Source organism: Odontesthes bonariensis, chromosome 21, assembly GCF_027942865.1.
Source record: "Odontesthes bonariensis isolate fOdoBon6 chromosome 21, fOdoBon6.hap1, whole genome shotgun sequence".
NCBI classification, from domain to species: domain Eukaryota; kingdom Metazoa; phylum Chordata; class Actinopteri; order Atheriniformes; family Atherinopsidae; genus Odontesthes; species Odontesthes bonariensis.
In genome coordinates, this window is record NC_134526.1 from 24,364,630 (window position 1) to 24,386,912 (window position 22,283).

Genomic DNA, 22,283 nt, shown 5'->3' on the forward strand with positions numbered 1-22,283 from the left:
AAAGCATTGAGATTAAAGTTGATATCACAAAATCAATAGAAAACTTGTGAGACTATATTGCTTTCTGATGAACTGGTTGTTTGGTTTGGAGTTTTTATTGCTGTTTTTGGCAGCTGAACGGTGCTCAAAAATGAGAAGGAACTTTAAAACTTGGAAAAATAAGTCTGCATTGAATAATGCTTTGGTTTTATCAGCTGAGATCAATCACAACATCATCATACATGCGCTATCAACGTTTCATTCTTCTGATATCATGATAACCCTGTGTATCGCTGCACCCCCACCAAGAACATTGTCTTTTTTTTTTCAATCACTGAAAATCATCACTGAATTATTTATTTCAAGAAGAGGAATACAGTATAGAGCTCAATGAGTTTGAGCGTTTTAAACACTCTTTGATGTTGTTGGCCCAGTTGCCCAGGAGGCCTCGTCATCACTACTAATGGTGTAATTCACAGACAAAAGTGCAGATGCCCATTGGTGTGAGCCATTAGCATTGCGGCCTAGAATTACAACAATAATAATCAAGCAAAACAAAAAGGAGAAGCCAATTTTTGCATCACTCAGGCGACAGTCCCGTCAAAGCAGATGTGCCATTTTTTGCCTGTATGTGTTGCTTTTTATAGCGATGGCTGGATCCAAACCTGCACGTTCTTCATTACATCATCGCTAGAAAACGAAATAAAGTTTGACTGCATCCCCTTTGTAGTCAAAGAGAAATAACAAGTAGGGACAGATGTGAGGCTAACAGAACACACTGTTTGTCATCCAAGTGAGATGACCCGACCATCCTTCAACACCCCCCCGGACGCAGAGTGGGGCCACCTTAGCCAGCCTCCAGACAGGCTCACGTGTGGTAATCCCACAAAGTCCTTTCAGTCAGCGGGTAATCTGTCAACCAGACATCCCAGCACGGACGCCACGCTCTCCCACATCAGGGCAATTTACTGTAAACTCAGCTGTGGGGTCAGACTGGGTCATCAAGAGACTTCTTTAGCGGATATCACATGATAAACCTTTTCTAGAAAATATTTAAAGAAAGTATTTAAAGCCTATATATATATATATATATTTTTTTTTAAAACAACATTTATTTTGTCAGAAGATGAACAAGGAAAAATAACTTTCTATCGGTCCTTATATCCTGCATGTTTCAGGTGTCTGCCAGGCAGTCCTTGCTACTTTGCCCTTAACCTTAACTCATCACACGTATGTGAGCCATATCTAATCTGTGTCCTAATCCATCGTTTCAAAGTGTATGACTCGCCTCACTTTACAAGCTGTGCATGGCAATTTTGCCTTGAGATAAGTGTTTACAGCTGCAGAGGACGAGTCGCTGTTGTCAGGAGCACGTGGTTCCTGGAAATCCATCACGGAACGGACACCCACTCATGTTGATTCTAACAACAAGACTGAGAGTCCAGAGCTGTGCCAGTAGCTCTTGGTGTTTGCAGTGACAATTGAGAAGTGCTGCTGCTCAAGAGGTGTAACTTTGTTATGTTTAATGTGTTGCACTGAGATTGTTGTCAAGGTGTTACACCGAAAGCCACAAATATTAAGCGTGCCGTTGGTGCTGTGGGAAAAGTCAGGGACCACAAAAGTAAATATAAAGTGGGACAACCCATCAGATCCAAAGTACAACACCCTGCCTACAGCCATGTATTTGTTAAATATTCTCAAAAAAAAAAAAACTCATGCCAAGCTTTTGATATGTTTAATATGTACTTCATTGGTTTGACTTCACAGTGCTGAGAAAACAATTAAAAAAAAAAATTAAGATTCCCTCTCCCAAATTTTTAAAATCTTTTTTTCTTTGACAGCAGACCAAAAGTTTTACTAGAATAAAACAGAGCCACCCAAACAAAAACAGTTTTTTTTTAAAGTTTTCAAATTATATGTGTAAGAATATATACATTTTTCTTCTTCTTTTTTTTTTTCTGCACATAACAGCATCAGTAGCTGTGACTTTTTTCATTAGAAGCGGAAGTTGTAGTACGACGGAGCGTTGCTATCGTCGGTGGAGGCTGCAGGAAGCAGCAGGAGCCCGGTGCTGGTGTCCCTCCTGCACCGATCCATGGCCTGCTTGTATGATATCTTCTCTTTAGTGATGGGGTCCAGCAGCTCTTTCGTGTGGGACGCCTCATCCTGCAGCTGACTTGCTGTAGTCTTGTCAATTAGATTGTTGGTGAGAGCCTCTTGAATGGTTTGGCGGCCTGGTTTATTGGGATCCACCATCCCGCCGGTCAGGTGCTGCACCTCCATGTACCTTCTGGCGCTTTCTGTGGGGACAAACCCTTTCTGTGCCGCCTTTCCTACTGCAAGACGCTCTTTGGTCAAAGGATCCTCGACTCCGGTGAATGCTTTCTGGGCGTTCAGGAGCTTGTACATTTGATTTGAATCGATGAGATGTTGCTCGACTGCCTTGTGGACAGACAGTTTGTCCTTTTTGCCGAGATCGACAATCCCTCCGGTGGCTGCTTGTGCCTCCAGCAGCTTCAGAGCTGTGTCGATGTCAATGAGTTTGCGCGTCAGTGCACTTCTCACCGACATGCGGCTTTCAGTGGTGGTGTCAAATATGCCCGAGATTGGAAAATGCTCGTCGTTTGTGAGAACGTGGAGGTTGTTCGAACTGCCGCCATGATAAGAGTTGAGGTTGGTTTTGGAGGACCTCAGGGACGTCGGCATGGATTTCAAAGGAGAGGTCGGGGCGGCTTTGGTGGGAGATCTTGGCGAGGGAATGTAGGGCTTTTTCACTTCCCCTGCAACAAGGAGCGCAAACTCAGATATGGATATTTTCCCCTCCTTGTAGCGGATCACGTCGCTCTGAGTCAGGTGGCCCGCCTTCAGGGCATCCTTGACTGAGTACTGCTTCCCACTTTTTCGGTCCTGAAAAACTGTGGTATCCCCATCTGGACCGGATGAAGTGATCTCCTCCCATTCACACTCCAGCTGCGACAGTTGAAGGTAGTTGTTTCGATCGATGAGTCCTTGCAAGTAAGCATCATGGGGAGACATGTCTTTGCCAGTTTCTGGATCCAGGATGGTGATCTTGGTTGAGAGATTTGTCTCTCTGGTTTGAGTTTCAGAGTGATCCTCCTTCTCAATGTTGTTCCGCAGCTCAGTGATGAGCATCTCTTTCTGGTGGATTTTGTCCTTCTCGTACAGGATATCTTTCTCCAGCTGCCGGATCTCAGAGGATGCCTTTTGGCTTCTCAACCGTGCCAGTTGGCTCCTCTCACTCATCAGTTTGGACTGTTGCTGGAAACTAACGCTAATGTGTTGTCTTTCAGAATCCATTGTTTTGAGCTGTTTGAGGAGATCCTCCTTCTCCCTCTGCAGAGCATCTCTGTGTGAGATGAGAGACATCTCCTCCTGAGAGGTCGTGGACTTTGATGTCTGTAGAAGGTTTATCTTGACGTTTATGTTCCGAATGTTGTCTTCCTGGTCCAGCCTGAGATTCTTCTCATGCAAAACTAGCTCTCTAAAATGTTCCCTCTCAGATTCCACTGCTGGGTCTTTCTCTACGCGAACGACCTCTCTGTAAATAACCTTCTCCATCGACTTCTCTTTCTGCAACATGTCCAACTTGAGCTTGAGGTTTCGAACTTCTCTCTCTAGACGATTGATGCTGGTATTTTCAGTCTCCAAGTTGGCACGAATGCCATCGGTGAGTTTCTCGAGCTTAGGGTCCCTCTCCACTTTCAGGACCTCCTTGATGATGATTTTTTCCTCAACGGGTGGAGGAGAGTTCTCCAGTTCAAGAATGCGAGATTTGATCCGCCTGAGCTCCGACTCCACTTGGATCTTCTTCTGGCGATCATCCATCTGAGCCAGGTTATTCTCTTTTTCTTGAACCAGAGCTCTGAGCTGTCTGACTTCTAATTCCAGTTTGCGACGCCATTTCATTTCATCATCCAAGGTCTTGTTTAATTTCTCATGCTCCAGGATCTGCTTGGGGTCCTTCTGAAGACGTACCACCTCCTGCATTACGATCTTCTCCTCTGGCTTCTGCCTCTCAAGCGTCATGTACTGGTTCTGGAGCTCGAAGAGATACTCCTCCACGCTGCGGCGTTGCTGAATCTCTTCTCTTACATCCCTTCGAAGCCTGTCAGCCTCTTTCTCCACGAGAGGATCTTTCTCGTACTTGATGACCTCTTTTGTCACGAGCTTTGTCTCCACTTTGGATTTTTCAGCCTTCAGTTGGTCTCTTTCCTTACGGAGGCGAGTAACCAGCTCGAGGGTGGTGTCGTAGTTTCCTTGCAGGCGGGTGACTTGGTTGTTTAGCCTTTGTAACTCCCTGGTGACCTCTGGGCTCTTCTCTTCTTTGATCACCTCTTGAGTCACCTCTTTGTACTCCACTTTGGGCTTCTGAGTGCGCAGGGTAGTTAGAGTTGCCAACACCGTGTCGATCTCTTTCTCCGTGTCCCCTCGGTTCCGGCTCGTATCTTGGAGTGTTTTCTTCAGACGCACCAGCTCTACCTCTGTCTCGGGGTCGACTCTGTAAATCTCATTGACGATCTCCTTGACCTGGACTTTAGGCCTGAGCTTCTCCAGTTCATTGTACCGCAGCTGAAGGGTGGTCAGGTCCTTCATCAGGATAACATTCTCGTCTTTCTCCTCTCCCAGGGCCATTCTTACCCTTTTTGAATCCTCAAGCATTTCTGGATCTTGCTGCACTTGTTTCACCACCTTGGTGACAATCTTGGGTTGGATGGTGGGGATGACCCTCTCTAAAGTGTTTATCTGGCTCCTCGTACTGAAAATGCTGTCGTTGAGTAACTTGCATTGCAGTTCCTCCTCCGCGATATCAGTCTGAAACGTTAGAACAGACTTCAGCATTTCCGGATCCCTTTCAACTCTCACCACTTCCTTCTTAACAACCTTCTCCCTGATTTTCGGTTTCTGCTGAGCCAGAACCGTGAGCTCCGTTTTCACATGGACCGCCTCCGTATTTCTCGTCTCGAGCTCCAGCCGTATCCTCTTCATCTCGTCTCTCATCTTAGCCGCCTCTTTATCAAGCTGCGGGTCTCTCTCGTATTCAGTTAGCACTTTGGTCACCAATTTGGGTTCAGTTTTGGTCAGCTCTAACTCCACCTTGATGACCCTCTCATTGAAATCTTTGATCTCAGACTGGGTTCTTGACCTTTTCAATCCTTCATCCTGAATGTGCTTTTTCAGAGCCTGGAGTTCCGTCTCCACTTTGGGGTCCCGGTAGTACTGCACCACCTCCTTCTCCTCCAGCCTCTCCACTCCTCTCCTGTTCTTCAGGGACACAAACCTCTGACGGTAAGTTTCCAGGTCTCTCTCAGTATGTGAGCGCCTGATGACCTCCTCATTCAACTCCTTTTTCAGACCATCAGTTTCCACCAGGTCCTTCTTCTGGCTCTGCAGCTGCAGCTGCTGACTGACAACCACCTGACCGACTTTCTCTTCATTCTGCGCACAGATAGAAAGGACGTTCATAATCAGTAAGGTTCGATATGGTAACTGGCAAATACAGCTGAGTAGAAAAATAGTCAAGAACATGGGTGGTGTTTTAGATCCACGATGTCATACCCTCATCATTATGTTCTTTGCCGTCTCCAGCTGACTGAGCCGCTGCTTGTTCTCCGCAGACACTTCAGAGAAGAGGTTCTGTATATCTTTATCCTGCATAAGGAGACAGAATCGGTTAAAAATTTGTAGGCGGCAGAAGAAAAAAAAAATCTCTATCTTTTTTTTAAATTTAATTTTTCATAATTTCTGAGCTGTTTGGGGCAGTTGTCTAAAAGCGTACCGTTCTCTCGACACTTTGTTCCAGAGTTGAGGTTTGATGCTTCTTTGGAACTGGTTCGTCGTCACCGTCATGATCATCGTCAGGATTCAGAGTGCCACGGTAAGTGTCTGACTTCACCTCATATTCCTGAAAGGAATTAGATTCGAAAATTGAAAGATTAGCTGGAGGAGCATACTTGATCTACTGTGAATACTGTTCAGACAGGAAGTGAACTCACGTGCAAAACACCCTGCAGATCGCGGGACAGATCCTTGATTCGGTCTAAGTCACCAGACTTCTTCTTGATGTCCTCCACAACTTTCTACAAAAGGGACACGATTAAAAAACAATAACTCATTACTAAAGCAGTATTATGCCACTGTTCACAACTTGAAATACTTTGCAAAACAACGTGACATGAAGTGTTTTGATCAAATTTAGGGTTTACATGTTATGCATTCTGTTCTCATTTACTTTTTGCACAACTTTCCAAACTTTTTTTTGGAGATCAGATCGAAGTACTGTGTGTAAAAAAAATGATTAATTAAAAACAACATCCATTCACCTTCTGAGAATTCTGCTTGGCTGTTATCTGAGCCACATCATCTGTAGCTTTACTCGTGTTATTTGGCAAATTGATCAAGAAAAAATCCAGTGACTGAACAGAATTCTGGAAATCTTGAGTCTTATTGGCCGCTTGCTGCAAGAGAGCCGACCTGAAGCAAAAAATATGAACACACATCTGTTACAAAAACACAGAGACGTCATTTGCAGTATTGCCTGATCTGTTTTTCCTTTTCCACCCCCCTCACCTTTCCTGGAGTTGATTGTTGACATTCGTGTAACGGTTCTTCAGGTGTTTCACCTCATTCTCCTGGCGGCGGATGTCGGGGCAGAACTCGTTGAAATTCTGCTGCAGGGAGCTGCACGCCTGCTTTGTCAGGTCCAACTCTTTGCCCAATTTATTCAGCTCATCCTTCTTTGAGACGGCGGCCTTTTGTATGCCCTGGTTGACAACGTAATGGAAAAATCCGACAGATTAGAGACTCTACTCTTTCAGGTACCTGATGTTCTGCAGCCTCAGTTGTTTTTTCTGGTTTGTAAAATGCAACACCTGCAGATTCTGGCTGCGGCTCTGAAGAGCGTTAGTTTCATCAAGAATGGCTCCGTCTTTAGCGAGCTGCTCCTCAAACCCAGAAACAATACCGTCCACTTTTCCTATCTGTTTCTCCAGGAACATGGAGGCTGTGGCTCTGGAGAAAGGAGACAAACAGGGGAGGTTACTCTCAAAAAAAAAAAAAAAACAGGCACGTAAACAGGCCATATTTAGAAAGAAAAGAAACAGAATCTCACTTTTTATTATAAAGATCAATAAGATGGTTAATGTCATTGATTTTGGTGTTGGCAGCAGTGAGTTTAATGGGCAGAGCGGAGGCTGTGGGGCTCAGGGGTTTTTTGGACAAAATAGGATTCATCTCTCTTTGGACGGCCGACTTCTCAGACTCCAGCTTCCTGACAGTCTGAGCGGATTTCTGCAGGACAGGGACAATGTTTTAAAAAAGAAAAAGATGAAAAACGTAACTTAGCCTTGGCCAAGTTCATTTCATCAAAGCATGTCGAAGTTCCCGTTCACCTCATGCTCCTGCACTCTGCTTGCCAGGTCTTGGGTGGGGTTGCGCTTATCCAGTGGGGTCCTCAGTCTGTTCAGGATTTCTTTTTCACTGTCATCCAGGGCTTTGTTGATCTTGTCTATTTCAGTGACGAGCTCTGCAGCTTTTTTATCCACAGGAGCGCTGTTCACAACAGCTGAGGAGGCAAAAATGGATAAAAATATCTAGTCTGAAAATATTAAAGTCTCAGACAAGATTTTATTTAGAGTATGATAATAAAAAAAAATAATTTTAAATTAGAAATAAGTGTTTTCTTCTCACTTGCAGTCTGAGGACGAACCACCTCCACTATGGGGGTCTTCAGTGAGGCCATCATTGTTGCTCTACGGTACTGCAGGTCTTTCAGCTTTCTGTCCAAGCTGAACACAGACAGACTTATTCAACATCCATCACATCAATCAGGGCTATGGCTTTTGGTTTTTTGATGATTCAACTTAAGAAACAACAAGAGGAAAAACACTACGGGCAAAGTTCGTCTTGTGTACCTGTTGACTGTCTCCAGGGCCTCGGGATCGGGTGGTGGGACCATGAAACATGCCCCCGGGAGGGTTTTGATCTTCCCACTGTGGGTACAAAGCTCCCAGTTCGTGTTATCAGAGTTGGATTTCAGGGTTAGTGTGTCACCACGTCTCAGTGTGTCCTGAAACCGACAGAGAGGGCAAGGAAGCAAAACAGCACAGCCAAAGAAAATCGGACTTAAATTTGTCTCACTTCTGATGATAAACATTGCCTCGATGACAAAGCGAAGGTCAGTCGATCGCTGCTGATGAGCTCTTACCTCTTCATCTGCCCAGTCACACAGCGACTTCACAGTGGTGGGTGCAGTGGGCCGGGTTCTACGTAACTTCAGAGGCACGACGCCGCTGCTGCTCTCCCTGAGGGCAGCCAGGCGCTGCTCGTTCCTCCTCATGGCTGGTTCATCTCCCTGCAGAGGTTATCGATTAGAAGTGACAGGAATTAAAAGCAAAGAATGGGCGACTTCGTTCCTAAGAGGAAGAACTGATGATTACAGGCGATTACTTTTATAGAAAGTTAGTTCTGCAAATTGACATCTTTGATATCGAGAGACTTGTTCCAAGAAGCATGAAGGTAAGATTGTCTCTTACTTCATACGGTAAACTGTACCACATCTCTTGTCAAAATGATGGTCACAACATTTAACATATAGAGAATGTGGTGTTGGATCGACTCCTTCTGCACACATTACACAGATCCCATATTGTTTTGCAAATATGTGAAGATTAAAACTGTAAATCGGACATCACAATGGAAATATATAAAATGGAGAGAATAACAGCATTTGTTAATCTTAAACTGGAGAAATTCGCCTCATATTGGGTCAACTATGTCACGCCCCATAATTCCTGATTTTATTTTTACAAATCAGTAACTATGCCATAAAAACAGGATCACTCCCCACTCTTTACATAATCTTGTGTTTTTTGCTGTTGTTTGGCTCTATTTTCATAGTTTAAACATAAAACAAAAATACCACTTTGGCATTTAGGACAGACAAGAGATACAAGATCTATGCACATGTATCGGATGTGAATGTTTGTTTCTGAATGTCAATAGAAAATAATAAATAAATAAATAAATATAAAATAAAATAAAATAAAATAAAACTGTTAATCACCACTAAATGATTAAAGTGATAAAGCTGCCGTTAAACTGTCAAAGAGCAGGTTTCACATAAAGGCATTCAGAAAACACTGCCGTACCTCCAGAGCCAGCAGGACCTCAGGGTTGCTCTTGTTTTTCTGGGACTTTGGGTCCAGAGTGGAAGTGAGTCTCTCCAGGGACTCGGACAAAGTCTCGGCATCCAGCTGGAACTGGATTGAACAAGCACATCTCAACATGTTTGCTTCATCGGAATGATGGTTATTAGAGTGAGTGACTGTGTTGAGGTGCCAACCTTTCGGTAGTTGTCAATGTTGTCCAGATGTGCTTCCTGTGCGATGCACAAGTTGAGGAAGGCTTGCCAGTCTGCCTGCACTGCATCCCTGTGTGCCTGTGAAAAAAGTTTTTTTTTTCTGCTCAATTACACGTTCGACTATCATGGCAACACAAAAACTGCAATGACTGATCATTTATGAAAAGGAAGAGACACGTTTATTTTTGTTGCAATAAAACATCCCTTTCTATTGGCATCGTTATGACACCATACAATACACTGTGATACAATAACAAACAATACAGTGCAATAAGATACTTTATGATGCATTATGTAGCTTCATTTCTGTCAGTTAAATACTAACTGACGTACCTTTATGGTTGGGGTGCCGGGATGTTTCACTGCAACGAGACGATCCCCCTCCTCCTGCAGCAGGTTGACCTCGCGCTCATGTGCCAGCAGTCCGTTACTTTTGAAATTCTGCGCAGAAGCACGAATACAGGATGATAGAAAACAGTGTTGTAGATACTTGGGAGACTATCTGGTGCAACCAACGGAAAAATCAAAGCACTATTTTTTTTTTCCCAAAAATCCCCTTCAGCCTCCAATAACAGGATACCACAATGAAATGTGCAATCAAAGATCAGTGGCCACATGTGCCAATAATGCTGTGACCACTGTGGTTCCTCACCTCATACTCCATGCGGACTCCTGGTGGGTTGACCATGCGATCGCTATAGTCTCTCTCAAGGACCCTCTCCTCTTGGCCCGACAGGTAGATCAGCTCCTTGCTGCAGCTCTGCATGTACTCGTACAGAGAGGCCAAGTGGTTGCGCCTGCGCTCGGAGCTCTCCTGCAGAAACACACAGGATGCAGGCCACATTTGAACACAACGCATACAGCAAGAGAAGCAAATGCTTGAAGTCGACAAGTGCAAACAGAACAAAAAAAAAAAAAAAGAACTACTTACGAAAAGTTCTGCATATTTCTCTTTGAGGGCGGCAAACTGCTCCTGAGAACAAAAAAAAGATGAAGAAATTGGTGAAGGATTCCACCTTCATGGCGTCCTGCAGGCCGCGTACGCGCGTTGCTCTTGGACGTTACCTTCGAGGTGGTGGTGCTGGGCTGCAGCAGGTCACCGTAGGCCTCGACCTCTTGGTGCAGAATGTTATGTTCTGCAATCTGCTTCTCCACATCAGACAGGTTGGGGCCATACGCCTCCTTCTTTAACTGGCTCTGCAAAACACACCACACCACAGGAGATGTCCCATGTTTAGGCCTGGAAATGTCCTGCTAGTTCAAGCCAAGAAAGAGCCCGTGCTTGTGGACATGGCGTGGAGCAACTGACCAGTTTTTCATTGAGAAGAGGGCCCCAGTCGATTTTTTGTGTCACCGCTAAATCCTGCACCTGGTCGTACAGATCCCTGTAGGCTGAACAGCCCGCGGCCCAGCGATCGTGGAGGTTTTTCACACTGAGAACAGAGTTAGGTCAAGCTTGGTCTTACTGCTCAGAGGGTGGGTGGAGAGCAGTGAAAGGGAACGTCAATCTCAATGGTATGTGATGGAGTTTCAGGCGTGTTTCATGCGGATGTTTGTGTGTTTTTTGACACTCCAGAAGTGCACTTACTCTTTCTCTATCTCATTAGCCTGCGGATGCTTCAGCCTCTTGGCTTTGTCCACATCTAAGAAAAGATCCTTCAGCAGCCCCTCGGCCTGTGCCAGGTTGTCTGCGTTCTCCGTCTGGTGGTGGAGCTGCTGAGCCTTCTTGTCTCGCTCTTTGTCCTGCACAACAGCAGCAAGTGCCATGATGAAACCTCTCATCTCCACATGTTTCATAAAACTACACAGACTTGGTCTTAGTCTCCAGCTCTGGTGTTAGTGGGCTTCTTACCAAATTCAGCAGGTCCTCTGCTTGCAGGATGTTCTTCTCCACTTGATCTGCATTCTTTTGCATGCGAGCGACCAGCAGAGCCAGGTCATTGGCCTGACTCCTAGGTAGGAACACACATGACACAACAATCAAAATCCTCCAGTGGCAGACCCCTGCGTCTTTAAAGACTTAAGGAAATGCAAAGTAAGCCCACACTCTTGTGATTGGAATCTAGTGACACGCTTGTGTATCTTCAGAGCTCTGGGTTTTACCATGAAGGAGGAAGTTCAGAAATCTCTGAATTAACATAGCAACACCCAGATTTACATGATCAAAGTGATCATGATGTCAGTAATCTGCAGTGGAGCGAAGTAGAAGGACAGAACGGCACAAGTTGGAAAGACAAGGATCTGAAATCTGTTTGGTTCAGCTTCTCAGCGGGGGTGCTGTGATGTACCGCTGCTGATGATAATTGTGAAACTAAAAGAATGAAAAGTTGATGATACACACAATAACGTTGGGATTTGACCTCAGTTGATAAAATCCAACGTTGCTGAATGCAGACTAGCTTGTGAACAACCTCTGATTTTTCTTGCCTCCTTTTCTTTGCCAGAAAAGAAGACAAAAAAAAAAACATTTTTAAAAAAACAAAAACAAAAAAACTAAAGATCAGATAGTTTGATTGAAGTATTTTTTCAACTGACATTGTGATAATATTGTTATTGGCAATGCTTTTGGTTAGGATAATCACTTATTGTAAGAGCCATACTCTGTGATTTTAACCTCAGTTGCAGTTATCTTTCCACCTCTGGATGTGGAATGTACAGTTCATTCATACAAGCGCCAAAGTCTCGCTTAGATGCTTTAGATTCAACAACTTTGAAAACAATGTTACTAAAAAAAACAAAAAAAAAACCTTTCAACAAAGATACTGTTGAACAAAGGCACCCACGGACAGTGCAGACTAACAAGATTCCTTAACCTGCTCGGCAGAGTTCTTCACTCATTCACACCTCCAGCAGACCTGCTTGGATGCTCCGGCAGTTTATTCTACGTTTCCTGCTCCAATGAGACATTTAAGCAAACTATTTAGGGTGACACACCCAGGTAAAGACCCAGGGGACACACTGTGCTGTGGAGGGAGTGTCCCCCTGTCTCCTCCCTTTAGCAGCCATGGAATGTGTTCGGTGTGTGACACACATTCCTGCTGAGACTACACACCCTGTGCCAGCGTCAGTTTGGGCAGCAGCTTTATGACAGGTGTAGTCACACATTATGACTTGTGGAAGGTGAACTGACGCTGAATTATTTTTATTGTTGGGGGGGGGGGTGTATTTAACACTAAAGAGGTTACTAAGTAACTTTTCCCTGCTATGCACTTATTGGTCGCTCTAGTTACTTGATACAAACAAATATAAACAAAATAAAGTCCACAAGACGTTAATGAACATTTATTACAAACTCAATTACAAACACAGCCGAAGCCTTTAAATATTTCAACAGTCATTGTTGATCACTTTGCATGCAGAAATCTGACATCTATAATAAGCTTAACCACTTTGATTTGCCTAGAATATGTTTGAGGGATGTTCTTTGCAACAGAATAACAAATCACCCCGGTCATTTTAAAGCTTAAAGCACATTTATATGAACAGTTACACTTGATAAGGGCCATTTCAGAGCAGAACGTTCACCTGTACTGATGTATTTCTACTGTGCGTAAAAAAAAAATAAAAAAAAGGCCCTGATCGTTTTTCTCCAACACGGACTGATTCATGGTCGCTCCAAAGCCAAAGCTCAGCCATTTTCTTTTAAAGACGATCCGGGACTGTTCAACAACCGCCTCCGCTCAAGCTCAAGTGTCACCGTGCCGATTAACACCTGCCACTCCTTTAGTTTCACCGAGCACACCCCGTTGTGAAACAATACTCCTGTTCCACAGTGTGCGGCCCCCATGGTGACGCGCACCGCTCAGAGGGGATAAACACCTGCTTGGAGCCGGGCGGACACATTTAGTCCACAAAGCGGTGGCGACAAGGGTCAAACTCAGCCTTCCACTCAGACATCCAGCTGTTGCAAAGCAAAGCGGTGACATAAAGTCGCACTATAAAACATGAGCTGTGGCTGATTATAAGCAGAGGCACAGTAAGGCAGAGGGCACACGGTTAACCTATCAGCTTAAAGAGTTTGGAAACGGGCCCATGGAGTGGCACCATGTGGGTGTGACATCCCAGTAAACATTGATGATACACCCCTTGGGCAAAGAGACAAGTTAAATGTACCAGAGTTGTGTAAAGAGCAGGTGAAGAGATGAGAAGTACACAGAGTAAACAGGGAAAAGTCGTGAAATATCGCGTTATGGGAGGGTGCGTTACTCCTCGAGCTCCTTTAGCTATTTATGAATGAATAATGCAGACGGAGAGTATTTAACACGTTGTGTTTTAACCGTCACAATCATTGTTACCCTCACATGGCGCCTGCGGCTCAGTTTTTTATTGTTCGGGAGAATAAAACAGTCCTGCGCAATCATAAATGGGATCATGATGCACACACACCTGAAAAGCTGAGGCCTTCAGATGGGAAATAAAAAAAAGACATTTGACAGGCAACAGAAACACAGAAGAATGGAAACACACACGCATAGGAGGCACTCACCTGCTGAGCTTAACAGGGTTGGTCTTTGACATCTTGGGAGACTCTGTTGGGACCTCTTCGTGTAGTCTGAGTCCAGTTGTGTTTTCTTCCAGCTCCCTTCTCTCTCCTCTTCCTCTCTCTCTCTCTCTTACTCGAGGAGTCTCCCCCTCAGTTAAGGAGCGTCCACCTGCCTCAGCTCCTCCCAGGCCAACAGGTGTGTCACCAGTTAAAGCAGCTGAGCAGACCGGGCGGACCTGTTCCACTCCGCCGCCACTTCTGCCGCTGACTGCACATTTATTCATCCCCGCGCGTTTGTTCACATGCATCAATTTTCCACTCTGCCCTAATTTGACTTGAGTTTATCCGTGATTTCTGCATACTTCTGCATTACTTAAACATACAAATGGCCCAAAAAAAACTGTCTCTGTTGCAACTCAACGCGAAAGTGGAAGTGGCGGGTCAATGTGAAGCAGTCGGCTGTCTTAATAAAGATTACAGCAAAGGGATGCGGAGCAACTTTGTCACTTGGAGGATGTCTAGAGATGGGGGACAAAAACAGAAAGTGGCATAGAATACCAAATTTGATCCTGCCCAGAGGGGTCAGTAAGGCGTCGGAATGCTGAGGTATACAAGTGGTTCAGTTTTCACTAAAGCGCCACTAGAATCGTTTGACCAGAACGATGTGAGCGTGTTCTCTTCAAGGTATCAGTATACTTATCTGACACACGCCCTGTGCAATTACGCAGGAGTCAAGGTCTGGAGTAAGGAATGCAAAGTTCACCTGCAGTTACAGGAGAGACGGATGTGAAAAAAAAAAAGTGGTAATCACAAAGATGGAATGGAATACAGCATCTCGCATGGGGGTGTTTGTTCAAGTGCACAACCCAGGTATGTGGAGCTTATCATATCATCGGTGCAAAGCAACAAGTTGAGCATGCTGCCGCGTTTCATGCTTGCTGTGGGTGTGTGCGCACACACCCAGAAGGGGAGACTCCTAAAACCAACACCTACATACTTGCGAGCGGAGGGAGGGAGAAGGAACAGAGGCGAGAGGCACGAGGTCATCACATCTGGCCTCAGGGTTCGTCCCCAGCTGAGCCAAAAGCTGACGAAATGTGAATATTTCCATTCGGTTTATTCAGAGAAAGAGAGAACTAAAATGTCGTCTTCAGCTGGTCGAGACAATGTTCAAAGGTTTGTAGTTTGTAGAGCAGGTTTAACACCTTTAGAGAAGAGGTGTAACCCTGCGCAAAAATACTTAAATGTTCAATTACTTAGCAGTTTGTCGCCTCCAAAAAGGTGACAAATACACCAAGTTGTCTTTGGAAACATACAAAAAAATATATAGAGAACGACGACTGGGCTGAAAATAAGTCCCAAATGTTGGAAGAGGTTTATTGACCAGATGAGTCAAAACACTTCTTTATTTCACTGAAACTCAAAGCTGGGTGTGTGTTGTTGTGGACCTGAATGAAGGCAAAAGGTGATGTTTAATGATAGCTCCGTGAATCACGGACAATTTAGCCAAATACTTTATTACAATTCAAAGCGCCCAACTAACCCCAAACACATTTCTATAAGAAGATAATGGGCTCAATTACGGCCCGACTGAGTTTGACATAAGAAACTTGTGGTATTTTAGTTAAAAGATTAGATGAAACTAAGTACTATAAGGCCATAACATTTTTCAATACATTATTCAATGTATAGGCCTAAGGCTAAATGCAAGACCTGAGCCACAATTAGCTCATTTGTAATATGTGATACACCAACATGCAAGTATCACTTCCTTCCGTTTGAATTTTAGATTTACTGTCAGCTATAATTTGAGTAATGGTGTCACTTTGTTTCATACAACCTCACATTTTATCTCTTTACATAAAAAAGGTACCATTAGCCGCATGGGGGGGGGGGTGCTGCACATCATCTCAGTGAGAGTTCCTCACATTTCTAGGTCACGGTTCTATGCATGTGTAGAAAGCAAAATCCTGATCAGCCACACCCACAAGAGGCAGCTCCACAAGTTGTAATCTGTGATCAGTGGCTGCTGACCTGTGTACAGGTGTTTGGTCTTTGGGCAAAGTGTAACAGCAGCAAGCAGAGGCAAACACGACAGGACTTTATGGCAGAAGTGATTCTCATTTAAAACTGCTCAAAGTAGCAGCGATTTTGTGAGAATCCCCAAAACAACCATGTTTCCAACAGATAAGAGCATGTTCCAACCTTCTGACGCACAAGAATTTTTTGTAAATGGTGACACCTGCTGGACAGTACGAGTAAGGCAAGAATGAGCCACTTTCTTCGGGATTTATGAAAAAACACAACAAAAAATCCAATAAGTCATTTTTGAGGGTTTTATTTTAAAGATCATGCAGTGCACTTCCAAGGTAGAAGCTTATCACTTTCAATGATACACATGAAAACCAATACATCTGTAATTACCTAGTACAAAACGTAACTAAACATTGCTGAGGAATGTAACAAATTAAATATTAGGAAAAAAAAACAAAAAACAAGTGTGCAACTATTGCTGCACTGCAGATCTTAAAAAGGCTTGATAGAGGTTGAAGTTTTAACCCTGTTGTGTAAATACAAAAAAATTTGGATTAAGTGTAGAACTTAAAAGACAAAAAGCAATAAATTACTTCTTTCAAGTATATGGTACGTTTACTGAGGGAACTGAGGAGGCATGGGGTACGGCACCAGAGGTGGAGGATGCTGCTGTGCAGCCTGTCCCTGGGGGAATGAGAATTGGGGATGGCTCACACCATTCTGTGGTACAGCCTTATTCGGGGCAAACTGTTGGGCCTGGAAGTTATTCTGGCCGTTAAAGGATCCCGTTTGGTTACCAAAGTTGGACTGTCCATTACCATTGTAGCTTCCTCCGCTGTAGCCATTGCTACTGCCAGTATTGCCTCCATAGCCTCCATTTGAATTTGTGCCATAGGCCTTATTTGGTCCATTGTCAAAGCCTCTACCGTTATCCCTGTCCCTACCGCCAAAATCACGCCTTCCAGTTGAATACCTATCCCGACGGTCGTCTCTGTAATTACCACCTCTGCCGCCCCTTGAACGACCTGAGAGAAACATGAGGAAATAAGATTTGCCACACATCTTGAAGCAAACGTTCAGTAAAGTAAAAATCCATCCACAGATCAAAGCAGCTGGGAAAGATAAAAAAAGCGGCTGCCAATTCACAGCACAGTTTCTGTATCTCACCAATTAGATTTACCTCCTCTATCTTCTGCCATTTGGAGGAGCTTGGGATTGATGGCCTGGTTGGCCTCTCGGAGCACAGCGATGAGGTCGGCAGCCTGCCTCATGTTGTTTGGAGTGAAGAAGGTATAGGCTGTGCCTGTCTTTTGGCTACGAGCCGTTCTGCCAATGCGGTGGATATAGTCCTCAGAGTTGTTGGGGTAGTCAAAGTTGATGACAAATTTCACATCTTCAACATCTGTAAGATTATGTTGCAGTGTGGCAGAAAGGAGAAAGGCAGCACACAAAAGACGTGTGCCATCGCCACCACGACAACCAGATCAAAAACAAAAAAAAGCAAGTTAGTCCTGTCATGAGGCGAAAAGGCTGGTTAAAATCCCCCCCAAGGCTGAAAAAGACTGGCATTAAACATATCTAATCTACGGGGAGACTACGGTGGGAAAAGATAAACAATGCACACTCCATTAGCTTCTAATCCAGTGAGAATAAAACCCCTCCCACATATAATCACTGCCAAACCACCCTCAGAAAGAATGGATAAGCAGCCTTACCATTTTTTTTGGAGTATGCATTCACTAGTCCATTCCCATTGCAGCGCACACCCCACATTCTCAAGTGACCCTCATGCGGTCTCAACACATGAAGGCTACTATGCACATTACTCCCTAAAACTACCCATGTTTCTTTGACACGCACACTGAGGAGCTGCTGGTCATTAAGCTCACGCTTGAGTCTCTTGCAAAGAACCTATAGACCTGAGCCCATTGGCAGGATGTCTACAGTGCAACCACTTCTCAGCATGGTAAGCTTTCTCCAGACCCAGTGTTCACTTGATCATAATGTCTCTCGTTGGCAGGTCTCGACATGACTTTGAAACGCAGGTGAGGGAGGAGTGTGAGCTTGGATTTTGTCCAACTGTGTCCAACTATCATGTCCCACTGTCACCAAAAAGCGCCAGTAGCCATGTCATTACAGAGGTGAAGGTCTGAGCATTAAAACAAGGACTGCTCTTCAGACAGAAGTTTAGGAAACTGCATCATTAATGCCACCCATGCTTTACAAGTCTGAACAGAAAGCACCTTCTTAAATGACTTGCAATGCAGTGCCCAAATACACATGCAAGACAATAGGAGACAGAGGAGCTGGGCTTTGAGCTGGGACAGTTAGAGCCTGGGTGTGTAAAGCAGTCCAAACCATTGCCACAGAACACGCGAGCATTTGGGGGAGGATCTGTGGCAAGCCCTCGACTCGCCCTCTTTTTAGGCAGGCCAGCGCGTTATGCAGCACTTGGGCCTGGTCACCTCTGTGCATCTGCATGACTGTGAGACCCGTGCCTCCCCAGTCAGGACACCTCCAAGAATCCTCCTTCCCCCTCTGGATACCTGGGCTTGTCATGCCAAGGCCCTGCCATACAGACTGCTCCTTCAGGTCAGGGGAGAAACTCAGAAAGAAGCAGAAGAGTTAAAGAAAGCAAATACACTTTCTTTTTTTAAAAAATAGTTTAAAAAGTATAAAGGGAATTCAAGGCAGATACTGACCTAGACCTCGGGACGCAACATCTGTAGCAATGAGGATTGGGGCCTTCCCAAATTTGAACTCTAGAAAATAAAAAATTAAAGATGGTCAAACAATTATCAAAAATGATCATTGGAATCAGACACTTGTGTTTGTTGTACATTTTAGAATAATCTGTTAAACAAGCTTACCATTGAGAACCCAGTCTCTCTCCTGTTGGCTTTTATCTCCATGGATTCCCATAGCTGGCCACCTAAGAATTGAAGATTCAGTGTCAATTTAAAAAAATAAAATAAAAACTCAGTACAACAAAAGCAACTATACTACATCTTAAATACCTACCCATCCCTTCTCATCCTCCGAGTAAGGTCATCACACCGCCTCTTTGTCTCTACAAAGATGATGGTCTTGTTTTCTTTCTCGCTCATGATTTCTTCAAGCAGACGGATGAGTCTACAGAGAATCATTCATTCAATTAGTTCAAAGCTAAAGAATAATACCATCCAATGTTCTCACTGATGCCGACATCTACTGCCACGGACTAAATACTCACTTGTTCTCCTTCTCTCCATCATTACAAACATCCACAATCTGGAGGATGTTATGATTGGCACTGAGACTGAGTGCACCAATATTGATCTGCACGTACTCCTTCAGGAAGTCTTCTGCCAGCTGGCGAACCTCTTTAGGCCAAGTAGCGCTCCACATCAGAGTCTGTCGGTCAGGCTAAAGAGGACGAACAACTGGTCAAATGCCTGTAAACTTATTCAGTCACCACCATCTCCAGCAGGTTTCTTGTTACATGCAACACAAAAGAAAGATACGTACTCTGATTTGGTCGACAATTTTACGGATCTGTGGCTCAAAGCCCATGTCGAGCATTCTGTCTGCCTCATCCAGCACAAGATAAGTGCATCTGCGAAGGTTCGTCTTTCCCGCCTCAAGGAAGTCAATGAGCCTTCCTGGAGTGGCAATGCAAATCTCCACACCTGCAATAAAAATAAAAGGCGTTATTGGAGACCAACTTTTATTTATGGACTAACATTTCCAGTGCTTAGGGGAAAAAAAACAAAAACAAAAAAAAAAACACACAAAAAAAAAAAACACTTGTAGTACCTCTTTCCAGATCACGGATCTGGGGTCCCTTAGGTGCCCCTCCATAAATACAAGTGGACTTGAGACGAGAGGCTCTGCCGTATTCTGCTGCCACCTGTTGCACCTGCTGTGCCAGCTCACGAGTTGGAGCGAGCACTAAACACTGTTAAGGGAAAAAACAAAAACAAACATCTTTAAAGTACAACTCGGGAAACGCTGTATGTGTCAAGATGCATATAGAAGAAATCACTAGATCGTATAGCTTTAAATGTTCAGTAAACCGAAAATGACACGGCAAATGTGATGTTGTCAATACTTCTTTGAAATATGACTGTTTAGATAGCTACCATACAACAATATACAAACAAAAAAGCGACAACTTACAATTGGACCATCCCCACGTTCCAAGAAAGGCTGATGGTTGATGTGGACAATCGCAGGGAGCAGGTACTGTAGAGAAAATAATTTCAGTAAGAAAGCTGAAAATGTCCAAAGAAAACAAAAAAAAAGATCATTCCACTTACGGAAAGGGTCTTGCCAGAGCCAGTCTGTGCAATGCCGACCATGTCCTTGCCACTCAGTGCCACAGGCCAACCCTGTGCCTGGATAGGTGTTGGATCAGTGAAATTCTGTTTGTTGATCACCTCCATCACATAGGCTGAAAGAAGAGCATGTAAAGGTTTTAGACCAGCTTATCCCCCTTAGAGACATTGTTTGTTTAAAAATAATAAAAAATAAATAAAAATCTTACAGGGGAAGTTTGCTTCGCAGAAATTTATGATGGGATTTGGGCAGTCTCTCCCCTTCATTGTGACAGTTTTGGACCTTCTGTATTGTTCAACTTCTTGCTGCAAATTGAAGAGGAGTTACAGTGGTCAGGGCCGATTGCATAACGCCAACATGTGTGGGACACAGCTCGTGTTTACAGTAGAGTTACGCAACACGTGCATACATACCGGGGATCTGCGGATAACGTCTGGATGCGCCTGATAAAAGTTTTTCTCAAACTTTGGAAGCTCGTCCAGGTTCCAGTGCTTCTTCCGCAGCCGGTCACCGGGGTTGCCAAACTTTCCGCCTCCGCCTCCACCACGGCCTCCACCGAACCGAGGAGGTCCACCGCCATAGCTGCTGTTAATGAAATTCGTTTTATTAGTCGAGACTGGGTTGAGAATAGTAGTGTAAAATAACGCAGGGTCGAGTTCACTGCGTCGCCCTGTAATTCAAACCGTTGTATTTTACCAACCAGTCGAGGAACAATGGGAGGAAAAGCCGGCATTTTGTATCCGCATTCACGCCGCCACATGGCGAAAGGCCGACTAGCCAGCTACGTTAGCATTACCAATATTTATCACAGTTCATGTTAGCCACAATTTAATCATCCGGGTAACTCATATTCAAATAAAGACTACGATAAAATGTACTTATGTCTTATGTTTGAACGGTTTTATTATTATGGGCTTGCTGCAGAGGGAAATGAAACCCTGGTTGTGCCAAAGTTAAAGCTAAAAAAATGCAGTCGTGCCAAGGCACGGGCTTATGGGCACGAGGCCAAACAAGGCCTCAAGCCAAAGTCAACGACGACAGACTTTTTTCACCGGCTTCTTTGGATAAGTAATACAAGTTTCCTGACCAGTGTTCGATTTTATGCTACAAACCGTCGAATCTTCAGTACCGTCTGGCAGTTTATTTGACCAATCTACACAAAAGAGAACCGGGTCTTTTTTGCTGGTTTTAAGTCTCGTCAGCCATTTCACGCGACGGTTAAAAAAAAAAAAAAAAACGTTTTAACGGATAAGAAAATCCACTTACCCTCTATCTCTGTCTCTGCCGCGGTCTCTGTCGTTATATCCTGGCATGGTGTAAAGTAAATGTATAAATTTAAAAAAGATAAATAAATTGTGGCTTTTCCTGGTGATATACACGGAGCCGGCAGTGGTGCTGAAATGCCGGTTGAGAAAAATTAGGCCCGGTTTATATAAAAACTACCCCTTCCGATGTATTCATCCGCCGCGAGAGTTTCGACTCCGACATATCGCTGTGATTAAATCTTTAACAACATAACACGTTGACGCAAACAAAACAGCTGCTCTTTTATTTATTTTTGCTTTTTAAATAACAATCGCATATATACATCCCAATTTTCTAGTCAATACAGTTTTTAGATTGCGTTCACGGAAGCGTAGAATCGTAAGCTTTTGGGACACACCCAGATTTAGCATATAAGTGTTTATGCACTAATGACGTGAAATACGCTTTTGTATTTTTTTTGTATTTATCTGTTTTTACTATACTCGAAAACACAGGCACTTGAAAACCAAAACAGTTTGTCTTAACATTGGCTGCCCTATTTGATGACTGCAACAAATGTTGGCGGATGAATATGTACTAGACGAAAAAAACGCGGTTACTCGGCTTGCTTCCGATCCATACTTGTATTACAGTAAGTGACGTCACGAGGACCAACCTAAACAAAAAGTGCTTTTCGTCTTTCTGTGTACATTTATTTCCCCTTTTAATCACACATACATTTGAACGTTTGATGATTTCTCCACTAAATGGCTTTGGAATTCTTAAAGCTCGCTTTCAGAACTATTTAAAAAAACAACAAAAAAAAAAAACTTTAAAATTGTGTGC

General features: G+C 44.0%; 2 protein-coding genes across 5 annotated transcripts; both read right to left on the reverse strand.

Moving 5' to 3' along the window:
* Positions 1-1,697: 1,697 nt before the first annotated feature.
* Positions 1,698-14,140, reverse strand: LOC142372090 (envoplakin-like). Its single transcript, XM_075454881.1, has 22 exons — positions 13,845-14,140; positions 11,211-11,310; positions 10,947-11,101; positions 10,668-10,791; positions 10,424-10,555; positions 10,290-10,331; positions 10,011-10,172; positions 9,692-9,799; positions 9,341-9,436; positions 9,147-9,257; positions 8,204-8,350; positions 7,911-8,065; positions 7,687-7,784; positions 7,389-7,561; positions 7,109-7,287; positions 6,870-7,008; positions 6,568-6,761; positions 6,321-6,471; positions 5,994-6,077; positions 5,777-5,902; positions 5,557-5,649; positions 1,698-5,436 (listed from the first exon to the last, which is right to left on the reverse strand). Exons 1-22 carry the CDS (start codon positions 14,123-14,125, stop codon positions 1,975-1,977), a joined length of 6,312 nt encoding a protein of 2,103 aa, XP_075310996.1. The 5' UTR covers positions 14,126-14,140; the 3' UTR covers positions 1,698-1,974.
* A 2,023-nt stretch (positions 14,141-16,163) lies between these two features.
* ddx5 (DEAD (Asp-Glu-Ala-Asp) box helicase 5) lies at positions 16,164-21,612 on the reverse strand. Of its 4 annotated transcripts, none has more exons than XM_075453739.1 (13): positions 21,459-21,611; positions 20,606-20,774; positions 20,401-20,497; positions 20,174-20,307; positions 20,034-20,099; positions 19,671-19,812; positions 19,383-19,543; positions 19,108-19,280; positions 18,897-19,007; positions 18,746-18,807; positions 18,578-18,637; positions 17,056-17,277; positions 16,164-16,900 (listed from the first exon to the last, which is right to left on the reverse strand). In XM_075453739.1, exons 1-13 carry the CDS (start codon positions 21,503-21,505, stop codon positions 16,491-16,493), a joined length of 1,854 nt encoding a protein of 617 aa, XP_075309854.1. In that variant the 5' UTR covers positions 21,506-21,611; the 3' UTR covers positions 16,164-16,490. The 4 variants fall into 4 exon arrangements, with proteins under 4 accessions (XP_075309854.1, XP_075309853.1, XP_075309856.1 ...); XM_075453738.1 differs by having other exon boundaries at positions 20,606-20,777; positions 21,459-21,610; XM_075453741.1 differs by having other exon boundaries at positions 16,785-16,900; positions 17,043-17,277; positions 21,459-21,612.
* Positions 21,613-22,283: the final 671 nt, after the last annotated feature.

Coding starts and splice junctions, on each gene's coding strand:
- LOC142372090 (XM_075454881.1), bottom strand. CDS start 14,125: ATGAATAAATGTGCAGTCAGCGGCAGAAGTGGCGGCGGAGTGGAACAG. Junction 9,258..9,340: donor ACATTGACAACTACCGAAAG/GTTGGCACCTCA, acceptor TGTTCAATCCAG/TTCCAGCTGGATGCCGAGAC. Junction 6,762..6,869: donor GCCGCAGCCAGAATCTGCAG/GTGTTGCATTTT, acceptor GTTGTCAACCAG/GGCATACAAAAGGCCGCCGT.
- ddx5 (XM_075453738.1), bottom strand. CDS start 21,505: ATGCCAGGATATAACGACAGAGACCGCGGCAGAGACAGAGATAGAGG. Junction 20,100..20,173: donor GCTCTGGCAAGACCCTTTCC/GTAAGTGGAATG, acceptor TTTTCTCTACAG/TACCTGCTCCCTGCGATTGT. Junction 17,278..18,577: donor TGTTGCGTCCCGAGGTCTAG/GTCAGTATCTGC, acceptor ATAATCTTACAG/ATGTTGAAGATGTGAAATTT.